Source organism: Oreochromis niloticus, linkage group LG20 (genome assembly GCF_001858045.2).
Source record: "Oreochromis niloticus isolate F11D_XX linkage group LG20, O_niloticus_UMD_NMBU, whole genome shotgun sequence".
Classification (NCBI taxonomy): domain Eukaryota; kingdom Metazoa; phylum Chordata; class Actinopteri; order Cichliformes; family Cichlidae; genus Oreochromis; species Oreochromis niloticus.
The window spans coordinates 28,370,739-28,384,894 of record NC_031984.2 but is presented as its reverse complement, the minus strand read 5'-3'; the positions used below and the strand labels follow the sequence as shown (position 1 = coordinate 28,384,894).

General features: G+C 39.3%; 1 protein-coding gene across 2 annotated transcripts in view; it reads right to left on the bottom strand.

Annotated features, from left to right (window-relative positions):
* The window catches only part of mtor (mechanistic target of rapamycin kinase), a 76,444-nt gene that overhangs the window by 48,851 nt on the left and 13,437 nt on the right, over nucleotides 1-14,156 (bottom strand). For both annotated transcript variants that reach the window (XM_003449131.5, XM_005454119.4), the window contains exons 19-28: nucleotides 13,053-13,303; nucleotides 12,846-12,932; nucleotides 11,058-11,225; nucleotides 6,526-6,638; nucleotides 6,010-6,172; nucleotides 5,522-5,614; nucleotides 5,028-5,174; nucleotides 4,452-4,594; nucleotides 3,960-4,122; nucleotides 2,897-3,042 (exon numbers count right to left, since the gene is read on the bottom strand). In XM_003449131.5, coding sequence (XP_003449179.1) covers nucleotides 2,897-3,042; nucleotides 3,960-4,122; nucleotides 4,452-4,594; nucleotides 5,028-5,174; nucleotides 5,522-5,614; nucleotides 6,010-6,172; nucleotides 6,526-6,638; nucleotides 11,058-11,225; nucleotides 12,846-12,932; nucleotides 13,053-13,303 — 1,474 coding nt within the window. The remainder of the gene's footprint in view (nucleotides 1-2,896; nucleotides 3,043-3,959; nucleotides 4,123-4,451; nucleotides 4,595-5,027; nucleotides 5,175-5,521; nucleotides 5,615-6,009; nucleotides 6,173-6,525; nucleotides 6,639-11,057; nucleotides 11,226-12,845; nucleotides 12,933-13,052; nucleotides 13,304-14,156) is intronic.

Below are 14,156 nucleotides of genomic sequence, written 5' to 3'. Positions count from 1 at the left end.
CCGTAAAGCATGTCGCAAATCCGGGTGCACGTAAAGCAGCACCATGTCGCAAATAATATCATTTTTTTATACTTTATTTTCTCTTGCATAAAGTTAAGAGTATGTATAGTGAGAAGACAACACTAATATATTTGCCACAGGCTATTTAATTAACCCTTTAAGACCTACCATAGAACCAAGTCCGTCAGAGCTTATCTTTACATTTTACATGCTGTAGTGCCATTTGTGGGAGCATTTCAAGTTGCTATACATCAATACAACCATTATAGCCCAAATTTTAATAATTTGTATGCATTAAGTCCATAGTAACTACATAAATTGCAAAAAAGTGCAATAAACTACAAAAAAATTGAAAATCGTTTTTGTTTTGTTTTTTACATATATTTCTAGTTAGAGAAATTTAAGAGGCTTATCCCTCAAAACTGTAAATACAAAAAAGTTGCACAAAATAGTTTCCAACCACGAGAAATTTATTTTGAGTGTCTTCATAGTTTTATTTTTGAGATACACTAATTTTTATATACTACAGGAAAAATGAAAATAAATAAATGCAAATTTGCAAAAACACAGCATGTGCATCAAAATAAACTATTTCCAACAGTGTAATTTGACTTCTAAGCATCCCGGAAATGATACAGAAAAGCATAAAGTCAAACATGACTTTTAAAAACACCAACATAGGCTTTGAAGCTAAAAAACTACATTTTCCGCGAAACTTCCGGTTTCGGACAGGTAATGGCGGACGTGCGATAGTTCGCGCTGACTTATATTCCAACGTAGGAAGTGTTATGAACAGCTGATCGGATCTGCAAAGTGTGTTTCTGGAATATTATGTTTTTGTTGCTGGAAGTGCTTTTTATGCAATTTTTGCAAAGCTATATGTGGAAGGAAACCGTGACCTAGGGCAAGCTAATGGAATAAGATGCAAGTACAACTCCTACGGTTTTGTATGCCAAAAAAAATTATTGCGCTACCTTACGTGGTTCCAGTTCTACAGGGATTAAAAAATAGTTAGGCAAAACGGAGTGTGCCTGCTCCGACCGGTTGTAAAGGGTTAATGATATATTTTATGTAATAATTTATAAAATTAGGGTTAGAAACGATAGAAGACAAATGGCACGATAGACACTTTTCTATCGTCCACACGATATATATCGTCATATCGCCCAGCACTAAGCCATACTATTGTAGGATCTGCTGTATGTGGTTCAGCATTGTTTTGCTGAAATATATAAGGTCTTCCCTGAAAAATCTGTTGTCTGGATGGGAGCATATGTGTACCATCTACAATATGACAATTATTTAAGAATTACTTAAATGTTACATGAGTACTTATTGCTCAAGAGTCAGCCCAAATGTATTTTTAAACTCTAACTATTATGTTGACACAATCTGTCTACAGAAATCCAGACAGACAAACATACCATATAAACACCTGTCAAAGTACTCTAAACCAGTGTCATGGTTGTGCCCCCTATAAGATACACGATACGCACGCAGACTCACAAGGTAAAAACAAACCCAGCTAAGCTAAGCTACTGCAGCTGGTATTAACAAACAAAAGCCACACTGGCTGGGTAGCATAAGATGATATTTTACCCAACATCGTGCAGTCTTTTGTGCATCTCAACAACATGCTACGTTTTTTTCAAGACCAATTTCCAAGCATTTCCACGGTACCCATAACACTAAGGCTACAGAAAGATTACCAACACATGGTTTAGATGCAACAATGCCTGGCCCCTACTTTTACAACTATGATAGATCAACCAAATTTATATGTATTAGCACTTATTAAGCACTTATCTCCAAGATACCTTTACGATACCCATCACACAGCTTTCTTTTACCCCATTCTACCAAATAATGACAAATTCAATATTTTTTATACATAAAATTAACAAATCCGAACCAAATGACAATCACATGATTCACATATATTAACACTGCATGTTAGACTTCTACAACTAAATGCAAATTGCTAAATTAACAGCATTCCTCTCTTATTAGGAATAAAGGGGAAAATGTGACAAGTTTCCTGGCGATATTCGATACTTCTGTGCCTACTAAGAACATAGTCAAACCACAAATTAATTCAGTGGATTTGCTAAAAATCCCTCACACATCATTTGTAGCGGTCACAGATGTATTACCATAAACTAACTATTTTAACTGAATATCCATATGAAAGAATGAAATGATCAGTTCCAATGTCACTTACAAACACAATGACTCAGGCACCGAAACGGCAATGACAAAACTCCTTGTCATCAAAAAGTGTGCATCAGATATGAAACATATTTTTCCCCTAATACAGCCACGACTCAGTAAAAAGGTTTTCGCAGTGCTTTCTGCACACTAGCGTCTAGATCTTTTATGGGAAATCCTGGAGAGGTGAGAACCAGATGGGGATATTGAAAACACCAGAGTGCCGGCTTCCATCATTCATCATCATCAAGGCTTCTGAGAAATTGAAAACAGGCCTCAGAGAAACACAAGTCCAGACACTCACAGATGAAAAGGAGGCAAGCTTCCAATTAGATGCCTGCAAAACAGATTTTTCCATGCAATGCCAAAGGCGTAGAAATAAAGAAAGATGAGAAAAGGAGATGGAAAAGTTGACAGAAGATATCAAAGGGTTATGGGAGAGGAGGATATGCTTAATATATTTTTTCTTTATTTATTAGATTGAAAAACTGACTCCTAGGGGGTAGTGTAATGTTTGTTTTAAGTAATAACCTACACTGCAGCAACTGGGCTGAGGACCTGTTAAATTACACAAACAAAAAAGTTAAGTGGACCATGACATGCTTTTTTAATTACCCTATTCAGGTAAGCTGTGGCTGTTTGTCATAAAAATAACACATTCACTTCTGAGGTTTTTCACACCTCCTACCTGATAAGAGACTCCAGGATAAGGGGGGTTGGTCCCTTCTGAAACTCCAGCTCTTTGTAATGCAGTGCCTTGGCATAGGCACGGCATTTGGCAGCTCTCTCACCGAGCAGCACAATGCCATTATCGTCTCTGAGGGGCAGAGGGCCCTGGAAAAGGAAATTGTATATAATAAATAACTCTAAATGACAAATCTTTCCACTGGCTCTGATTATCCGACTACGAAGAATACTATCATTCTTCGACGGTGGGCTCGTGGCCGAGGAGCCTATTGAAACTGAAATCACAGCCCAACCACAACATTCACAGTCCTTAATGTAACAGCATCATTATTATTATGCCAAGTCTAAAGTTCCTATTTTATCAAAAGGTTAACACGTTTACGTGTTTCTGGAGTTAATCTTTTTCTTACTGTTAATATAATGCTGCATGCGACTGTGCAAATAGTAGAAGCAAATGAGTATCATGTCTCTACATCTATATCTGCTGTAGTGCTCGTCTTTTCTGGAAGACACATAAACTGATAAAAAGCTAATTAAATTTTGTGATGTTGATGGCAGAAATAATTAACTGAACCAAATAAAATATCTGTATTATTTTCACAATGAAAAGATCGCACCAATTAAGTTCTAAAATGCTGTGAGAAGAATATTATCTCAACATCATAAACACATGTGCAGTGGGACAGCAAAACACTCTGTGTTGTGGATTAATTTAAAACAGATGAATTTCCATTTATACTTCTCAATTTACACTGATATACACTGACACTATAAACATTTAAAATCAAATCAAGAATACGACTAATTCTTTGAGTCACTGCCAAGAGTTAAAAACATTAAACCCACTTTGATTTTTGAGAGACAATTTTATTACAATCTTTTAACGAAGCAAAACCTGATCGATGTAAAAAATACTCTGGCTAATATAAAAATTTTGAGGATTAGAATTTAATTTTGAAAGTGCTGTTTGAGAGTCTGTTCACATCTGCAAGGACCCTAAAAACATGTATGTCTAAACAATAGCACAGCTATTAGTTTAATTAGGTTATCAGGTCACTGCTAACCTTATCGCTGTGCTCCATGAACTCTGCCAAGTTGAGCAAAGTCTGTGTGACCTCAGCAATGTCTTGAGATGTGAGCGCTAACTCAATGCTGCGGATCAGCTCATCCTGCTGGTCCTCACTCAGCTCAGACCAACACGAGAGGAAAGCTGCATTGAACAGGTCTCTGGGGTCAACAAAAACAACATTTTGCCATTAAAACAACATTAAAATATTCAAGTATTTTGCAGTAGCAAGATCATTCTAAAAGTTGTAAAAATGATCACAGTATAAACAGGTCTTTGTGCTTTAAGACAGCATTTTTTTTAGCATCTTTTAGTAACTCCGCTTTTCATACAGCTATATACAGTCAGCTTTGACATTGTCAAGTGTGACCAATTTTGCACTACTGAGAACTGAGAATCTTTTGGCAGTAGTGACTGCCCAAAACTCTATACAAAGACAGAGCATCAGATTTTATGTACATGCTTCATAAGGAATTATATTTGCGTTTACCTGGCAAGAGGGATGTAGGTCTGAGCCAGTGACCAGCACGAGCGCAGAGCTGGGGAGGATGACTCTTTGAGCAGGACAACACTCAAGCGCCTCAGCCACTCCAGCCAGTCATCTTTGGACACCTTCCTGGCAGCTCCCCAAGCCTTTTCAGTGTCAGAAATCATCAATTTCAGAACAAATATGTGTTTCACATGTGTATGGGATAATCTAAAATGTAAGCTGTAAGATTTTTTTTTATTATCTTGATGATGGTAGCGAAGAGCACTGTGTAATTTCTCAGTCCACAGGCCAGTCTGACACCACTCTGTAAACTATCATCAAATCAGCAGGTAATCCTTTGTTTTCTGCAGTCAAATATCTGCACTGATTGTGGTGTTCTGCTCATATGACGACGTTGTTCCATTAATTTATCACCAGTTTGTTGACTCATACATCCTCACCACAATTGAACTACGGCTTTCAGCACTGCTTGCTGTACACAAATGCAACACCTGCAACACTGCCACCGATATAAACACTGGACGTATGCGTGTCTTTAATCACGGGGGGGAAAAAAATTCAAATGTTCCTTCCGACCTTCTGAAGTGCAGTAGTGCTGACGTGGAGCTTCTTCATAGGCCCCGGCTCTACTGGTCCGCTGACCAAAGCGTCACCTTGGTTACCGCGAACCTGGCGATGCTGGAAAATTAGAGGGTCTTCTTCCTCCTCTGCCAGAGTATAGCCCTGATAGGCGCAAAAACAAACATAAACAAACACATGCAGGCCACACACATGTGGGCCACACACATTCAAACTGTTGAGCCGGGCCCCAAAACACGTTTCATGAAAGTAGAAGTGCATTTCCTTCCTGAGGGACTGTTGATAAACAAGACATGGTAATGACTTGCTTATGGTGCACTGAATATGAAATGTTTATTTATACTTATGTAATTTATTGCCAGACCATGTGAGGTCACCTTGTGCCATGTGAGGTTATGAAACTTAAGATTATCTGTGGCAGCTCACAGATAATCTACAAGACGTATGTGAAAAATGTGTAGTAATAATCTGGATTTACTGGCGAGCCATACCTTGACAATGCGACATATGAGTATGTCGTAACGCTGGTGGTTGATCCTGTGCTTTAGCATCACTTTATTCACCATGGGGATGAAGATCTGGTACTGAAAATAAGAGGAGAGAGGAAGGATAAACATAAGGGTGAATGCGTGTCTGGAGACCGCTTTCCCTTCACCATAAAGTAAATAACTGGGTGTCCTGCACTTGTTTCTAACCTCCATGAACCTCAGATCAAACGCTTCCCCTACACATTAACGACACGGGGGTTTGAGGGATAAGGGAGGGGAAGGCTTGAGAGGACAGGCAGGGGTAAATGTGACCTCATCCGCTCCTGTAAACACCACCCCATGCTGCGTAATGGTCAATGACATCAGCAGTCTGGCAGGAAGTAATAAAACTAGGGGGGGCAGTGCATGTGAAGCCAACAGTAGGAAGACTGGAACAGTATAGTTAATAGTAGCTACATCTAAAAGAGAGCCCGGGGGACAGCTCTGGCTACCTTCTTGCCCAACTGGAATACGAGCGAGGACAGGGTGTCCATGGAAGTGGAACGCAGCTCTGGAGTGGTGTCAAGTGTCCGAACGATCGGGTGGATAATGCGTGAAGCGTAGTCTGTGAAGTCCAGGGACTCTGTCAGTCGGTCCAGTGTCTCCAAGGCAACCCTGAGCCACAGAGGAAAAACAAAGGATGCTCAGCTTTACTGAAATGTTTGTAGGACACAGACTTAGAGACACAGCCTGCTCCGATAGCCAAGAAGTCATGTGAAAAGTCTGACATCGCTGCCAGATGGATTCTTTAATAAAAAACATGCACTAATTTTTAGCAGTAAAGACAAAATCATTGAAAGCCTGTTCTTTTTTCCCTCCTTTAACCACAGTGCTGGTCTAATTTTAATTTCCCACTTCTGTGGTGACATCAGATTGATGCTAAATACATTTTTATTTGCAAAATTAAGTGAGAATGACTTTTAATTTCACACTAGATTCCTCACTAAAACTACGGGTGTAGTGCTTACTTGCGCGCCTGCAGGGGAACATCAGGGGCATCAAAGAGCTTGACAATGGGAGGCAGCAACAAGTGGAGGTAGTCATCTAGGTTGGCACCAAACAGCTGGATGGCATTGAGTAGCTGAAAAGGAAAGCACACATTCCTTAATTCCACATACTGCAGCACTTAAACATGAGAGGCTTTAATGAGCTTGTTACGTGTAAATGGTTTTCTTCAGGAGCTCTGAAGGGAAAGCCGAATGGTGTTTTATTTCAGCAAGGTGCTGGCACACGAGCCAGCCATCCAGGAAAACTGTGTATAGCTGTTAGCGAATGAGTGAGCATTTACATCTGTGCCTTCACAGGATGCAAATCATAAAGTAAAATACAAACATTACATTAGTGGGTTTTGGGGTTTTTTTAAACATCGATTTCACCTTCCTTAAAATTGATGTTAGTTTCATGACGTACCTCGCTTGGGGCTTTTTCTCAATTTTATATGATTAATCTACATATCACCAATGACTGTATGTCTTCTATTATTAGTGAGTACAGCCATGTTTACTGCATACAAATTCCAACATTACCTAAATGGCATTTTTTGAGAAAGCCTCACAGTGCCTTAAAGTAACAGTAAACATGGTGTTGTGTGGCGCATGTGCACACAGGGTTGGTGGTTGCATGGTGGTCTTAAAGGATGACGTGTATTGAAAGCATCGAAATTACCCCAGCCCCCCAATACATACCATGACCACCTCTGCTTTTTCCCCACCCTCCAACCCCATGTCTAAAGTGCACACGGCGAGACAGCAGGAAGTTGAGTTGGAGGTGTACAAGTGTGTGTATGTGTGCGCCTAGAAGGGTGGGGGATGGAGTTCAGGGCAGAAGGCTTCTTGAAATGATGGAAGTATGTTTTTCTTCACCTCTCCTGTGGACAAGCGGGAAATCTGATTCCCACTCCCCTCATTTCATGACCCCCATGCTGCGCTAAAGCTCAGGCTCCAGACACAGACCTGAGTTACAGACAATCCAGATTGTGGGCTGCTGAAATATCCTATACTACAGACTTTGAGACTAAACAGCACCAGAGGAGAGAAGACTAGATGACTGTGCTCCGCATGATTCTGTGTTTGTGGTCTCTCCGTAAATCGTGATTTAGGGTTTGAGGGAAAACCCTGACAACTACTGGCTGCCGCTGCTGAAACAGGAGAGTGTGTTACTTATAGGTCCATGCTGTCTTTGAACTGCTGTATTATGGGCAAGTGGCTTAGACCTCAAAAGGTCCTGATGGATATTGATGGAAGCCACAAACATAAAACACCACCCCAATAAATCAACTGAAGGTTGAGCTCCTGTACTTTCAGTATGAGTGTAGAGTGATGTGAGCTTAAATTATTAAACCTAAACTAATGCTAGCAAAATAAAGTCATCTCGTCATTCTGACACAGGCCCTTTTCAGTCTAGTTAATATATTTTCTCCACTAGATTTATGACAAGTTTTACTTTGACTCAGTGCAACTCTCAAAAAATATTACACAACGCATATTCAGGGTCATGCTACACTGAGACATTCATAATGGAGTTTTTTTTGTGGCCATTACTAATTTTTGACACTAAACTTTCATTATTCTGTCTTACAGGATCCTTATATCTTCGTATGAACATGTTTTCAAATTTTCAGATCCATATTTTTTAAGGATACACCATGTGTTGAGTACAACTTTTAACCAGGCTATCATTATAAATTTCTATGGTTTGAGCTGCTGGTAGAAGTCAGACTGAAATCCTACAGCTAGTGTGTCGCTAAAAGCAGAGAAAACTGCAAACAGCCTGTTCAGACTGCTATTACCAAGGGATTATTTGTTTCTTGTAACATTACAAGAAATGTAATGTTCAATTACTAATTAGTGTTTCCCTGAGAGTATGAATGTGTATCAGGGAGTCTATGAAAGAAAGCTTTCTGCACTGCACTAAAATGTTATTTTTAATGAAGATTTTAGGGTTTTAATAATTATGAATATCAGATAAGTGAAACAACACAATTATTCTGTCTTAATATTTCTCTCATGTTGTCTTATGCTATAAATTCTGCACAACGCTTTCCTTCACTGTGGCACTCTTTTCCCATCTGATAGCAGTATAAATCACCAGAGATGCTGAAATTCATCTGGAGAAAGGTGAAGGGATCCCAAAGCCTGCTGCTGTATTTCTTCCCTGCCCCCAAGTTAAGAGAACCCTCAGCACGTAATTCCACACAGAGTTCAAATTGTGCGTGGGAGGGTGTCAGACTCAAAAATGAATAGGGCCAAAGAGGGCCCTTTGTCTGTGACGGCTCTCCCTGCTGGTTTGCGTGGCTGCTCTTTAAAGCACTTGAGGGGAAGTGTGGCTGATGATAATCAGCAACACTGGCAACGCTTTGGCCCGGTGTGCCAGTCCTCCTCCAGAAAAGGTTTCCTGAAGATCAGTTGCTGGCGTGCTATCCTCCAGACATCCATTTTGCTTTTGGTTGGCATTTGGTTTTTATTACTGACTACACCACTCGTGCAATCATGCACTTCTCAAGTTTCTTTCTTCTGAAAGAAAATTTGTTATGCGCTTTTGTTTATAACAAAAAACACCAATTATTTAGAAAATGTCATTTCTCAAGGAGTCCAAAGAGACAAGAAATACAAATACAATGTCTTTCCAACAAATGCATGATATCTCAAGAGTTTACTTAATTATTCTGTTTACCAATTACATCACAATAGCTCGCATAATACCAAACTAATCGTGCTCAACAGTTAGCCTTAATAAAGCAGCTCATTTTAACCACTGATTTTAGTCAGTTACACAGTTTAACTTTAAATCTTTTGACTTACTTCAGTTAAACTAAGTATGATCATACTTTAATATATTAAAAAAATATTTCCAGCACCCTTTTTGCTTTAATATAACTGAGATTTATTAGAGTACTTTCCTGTTCTACATAAAAAGCTCACAAAGTTTATCCTCATCTGTGCTGGGCAACTTACCCAGAACTGCATTAGTAACTACAGCCTTCAGAAATGGCTCTTTCGGACATTACAAAAGTGACTACAGGAGGAAGTAATAATGTTACAATGATGTTACTAAAAATTAAATAATTTGTTACTGCTCAGCAGTAATCCTCAGGAATCAAAAGCCTGATAATAACTGATACAATAATGAGCACAGTGGTGAAACAGACACTTAGCAAAGTGTGCAATTAATCAATTCTGTTATATAATTAACAAGAAAAGCAGTACTTCACAAGTATGACCACATTATATTGTGATATAAAAGACCAACAGTAGTATGTAGTGATAAAACGTTTTTTGGGGGGTTTTTTTTAAGAATTTACTCTCACATTCTCAAGATGAGATCAAGGTAGAGATAAAAGTTCTTCACAAAACATCACAGCCCTAAAGGGAGTGCGTGAGACTTTTCAGAATCTTCTGGGCTTCTTAAGCAGAGAGAAAATGGCAGACATTAAGGTAGGAGAAATATTCTCCATATACTGAGTTAGAAACTCAGTGAAGCGCTACAAATTAGATTTCCCAGGAGAAAGTCTCTGGTTGACATCATCATATCTTCCAGTTTACACAAAAATGTTATTCCCCCTGTAAGTATCAAAAAGATTAAGTACTAAAATCATTGGCATTGTAAATAAATATACGCAAATACAGCTACCAGTGTCTGCATTCTGTGAGTTAGCCTTTCAATTTCACTGTAGACTTTTTTTTTTCTTACATATGTATTTTTCAGTAAACAATCACCAATCAGAATAAGTACATCCTATTGATCATCCTGGTCACCCACCCAGGAAAGCGACAGGGAGAGCGACAGCAACAGCGACAGTGCTGGAAATAAGCTCTGGACTGCCAGTTAGAGAATGCAGAGCTCCAATGGAGGGATTAACAAGTACACAAACCACCATTTCTCTGATAACGATGCCCAAGGCACCACAGCAGACATTTTGGCCTGTTTCTATAATTAAGGGTACTCAATTTAATTTTTATTTCACCAACAGCTCTGCACTCTGCAGAGCAAGCATTCATGGCAACATTAACATGAGAAAAACAGTACATTCTCTTGCTGCAACTACTAAATCATAATCCCTCTTACCAAAATGTATTCTCAACTACAGCTCTGACATTTTAAACATCTATGTGTCACAGGCAATGCCGCGGCCTATAATTCTGGCACAGTAAGCTGCACGTGATTTCAGACACAAACCTGAAAAATGTTCTCGAAGATGCCAAGAAAAGCAAAAACAATATATTGGTTTGTGATCCAGAATCTAAACAACTTTTGCAGTATTGGAAAAGTAATTAAAAGCTTTTTGTGAAATAAAAACACTGAAAATCTATCTCCAGCTGACTTTTTTTCTTCTGTGTTATTAATTCCAGCTGTTGGACACTTCGCTACCCTTCAGTGTATGCACAGTAACTGTAAGCTCATAAAAATATGAGACCCAATGAACTACACAGCTTTAGTCTATTGCTGGCAAATCTGACACTGACATCGCATGTCGTCTGCAATTGCACCGCAGTGAACTCACCTTGATGGTAACACTGCGCCCGGTGCTGTTGTCATGCATGAAGACACGTAGCATGTGTGGAATGAGCTGAGGGAGATAGAGCTTGAACTCTCCACCCAGCGCCACCACAATCTGCTCAATCAGGAGGATGATGGTGTTCTGCATGGGGTTGTTTGGTGTCCAGTATTCCTAAAGCACAGATAATGAAATGTTGGTATTCATTACATTAACTTGACACCCAGTTTTGCTCATTATTATCAAAACCAACACAAGTTAAAAGTTCGTACATTCTGCTAAAGCCCTAATGGAGAGTACATTGAAATACACATTACAGAAATTCAAATTGCTCTTAGACAATCAAATGCCAGCGCTTTCTAATACTAATAGTATGTAATGACAATATAAATTAAAGAAATTTTGTACTACAGTACTAAACATCTACCTAAAAAAAGTTTTGATGCTTTGTAAAATGTCAATTAAAACAAAAAAAACAAAAACACAATTCAATTATTTTATAAACCGTTTAGATGAACACAGTGCAAAGACCACTGTGTGGTGGCTCTTTTTGCAATTTAATGACAGCAAAATATTACCAAAAACTTGGGACAAGAGGAGCAAAAGTGTGGAAAAAAGGAAAAATGCTGTATTGTAATGCTAAAGGTTTTGTGTAGGTATACAGAAGTAGGTCAAAATGTGCTTTATCAATAAGCTGAGTGGGAGACAAATGTCTGGATCAGTGTTCCCTCTGGCAAAACTTTCACGTGCTAGAGACACAAAGCGGGGGTCACAATACTGGATGGCAAGGAATGGAGACAGTTTCCTGTCAGCTGGGACTTACATCATGCCTCTGCGTGGATTTTGACAGTGTTTTGGAAAATCTCGGTTTGACCACTGTGTACATTAAAAATATTAATAGCTGGAGTAGAGAAGACCTGAAGTCACACAATATATCAATCAGTCAATGGGCTTCAGCTGTGAGATTTGGCAAAGGCGTTTTGTCAGGGACGAGAGGTCTCAAGCAACCCCCAACTTCCTGCTTTCCCTGCCTGTGGCTGCTAACTAGAGAGGAAGTGAGAGTACGTCCTGAATGGCTATTCCAGCCCCCTCATCTGGATGCAAGAGCAGAACTGGAGCAAAAATGAATAGATTCTTTGTTTTACTTGCCATTTATTAACTCATAGGGACTGGAGGCGCAGTGGTCCATTTCTCTCAATTACTTTCCACCAGGTGGAGTTGCGGCCATTGCAAAAGTTTCGGTAACAGTGTTACCAAGATTCCGACGCAAGGACAGTCATATGATATTTTGTGACTCGTTAAATGATTATGTGCTTGACATTGTGTTTGTGCAAGTGCAGGCAGGGGCTATGGCTTTAGCAGTTGTTCCACATCATGGGATAAGTGTGAGTGTCATGAGTCATCAGCAGTTTTTCTCTTAAATATTATTTGAATAACGTGAGTGGAAACGTACATCGGAGCCACATGCAGTGCTACAGTTAGAAGGTGAACAGTGAGTGACAATAAAAGGAAGAGTAAAAAGAACATCTCTAAACATAAATAACATAACTTCCTATTCTCTCTGACTCACAGTTTCTTTAATCTTGTTAAGTACCTCACTACACACAATGCATACTGCTGTGTGACATGGGGCAAGACTTCATGCAGAGGCCTTAAACACATTACTTCTAATGAGGAAAGTAGAAAGCACAACTGAGTGCAATTAAGAGTTCTTAGCTGTCAGCCTAACTCAAAGGAAAATAAAGAAGGGCTGGATAATGAGTGTTTAGAGATTGGGTTGAAACAGTTACTCACTCTGATGAGGGTGAAGATGTCATCCATATAGGGACGGATGTGAATCTTCACAAAGCACACGACCATTCCCATCTGCTGAAAGAGGAACTGGAGGAAGACAGAAGACAGAGTCTAAGACTTGCTTTGTGAACAGCTGACAAAATAAGAGAAATGCCATAATGAATCTGTCAGGCAGTCTCTTTCCTCTTAATCCGCACAACAGCTTACCTCTCGAATACTAGCATCACAGACCCGGATCACATTGAGAAAAGTGGGCATGACCTGAGGCAGGAACTGGACGCACTTTAGGCCCAAAGATTTGAAGATGAAGGTGACCGCCTGGACTACCATAGTGTGGTGGTTGGAGAGTGATGGGTCTCTCAGGATGCGCATCAAAGTGACGATTGCCACAGCAGGGTAAAACTCATCTAGGGGCAGGTTACCCATGTTCACTAGCATTTCACTGGTGCTATAGTCAGCTACAAGAAGAGGAGATTGAGGGCGGTTAGTTTGAATTATGCTGTCATATAAACTATAAAATAAAAACATAAAAAAAACAATACAGGAATCTTTCTCAGGTTTTGTGCCATCTCTCCTTCAATAATACTGATGGAGCAGTTGATGAATGTGACTGTTGTGAGTGGCCATGCTTAAACCCTAGAAATATTTAGTAATTTGCCAAATATAAATCAGATGAGGACATTCTTTCGTCGTAATCACATAATATGATTTCAGCCTGTTGTACAACTTTCAGTCAGATGCAATAAATTGCTCAAATTAACTGCAGTGAGTTCAGGATCTAGTTAGCGCTTTAGTCAAGGTTTTACCATTAAGGTAAAAGAAAAAGATGGAATCTCTTTAGCATTTAGTAAGTCCACTCATTCAACTTAATGAGATCTTAGATTTGCTGGAGACAGTAGGAAACCTAATACTTAAAGTTCTTCCAAAAAATAATCAAAATTTTGCCACAACATAAAGTAACATTCAGCACCAGTAAAATATGTACAAGTTTCCATTCCTAATAGATCCAAGAGCACAAGGAGCCGTGTGAGGGTTGCTGAGAATAAAAGATCACAGGGTTTGGGGGTTTTATTAGTGCATTAGTTCCATTAATATTTTTGTAATAGGGAATACAAAGCAGCTCTCGTCGTCCATTTATCTGTGCAGGGCTATTAAATTTTACAAGGCGCCTGAGAATACAAATGTGTGGTATTCATCCGTTTACTACAGTTTCAGCTGCTTGAATGTCTCCCCTTAGATGCCGAGGACCAAAAGTTAGTTTCCTGTTAGTTTTTTAATATTTCAGTATTCACCAAGTCAAGATTCACGATG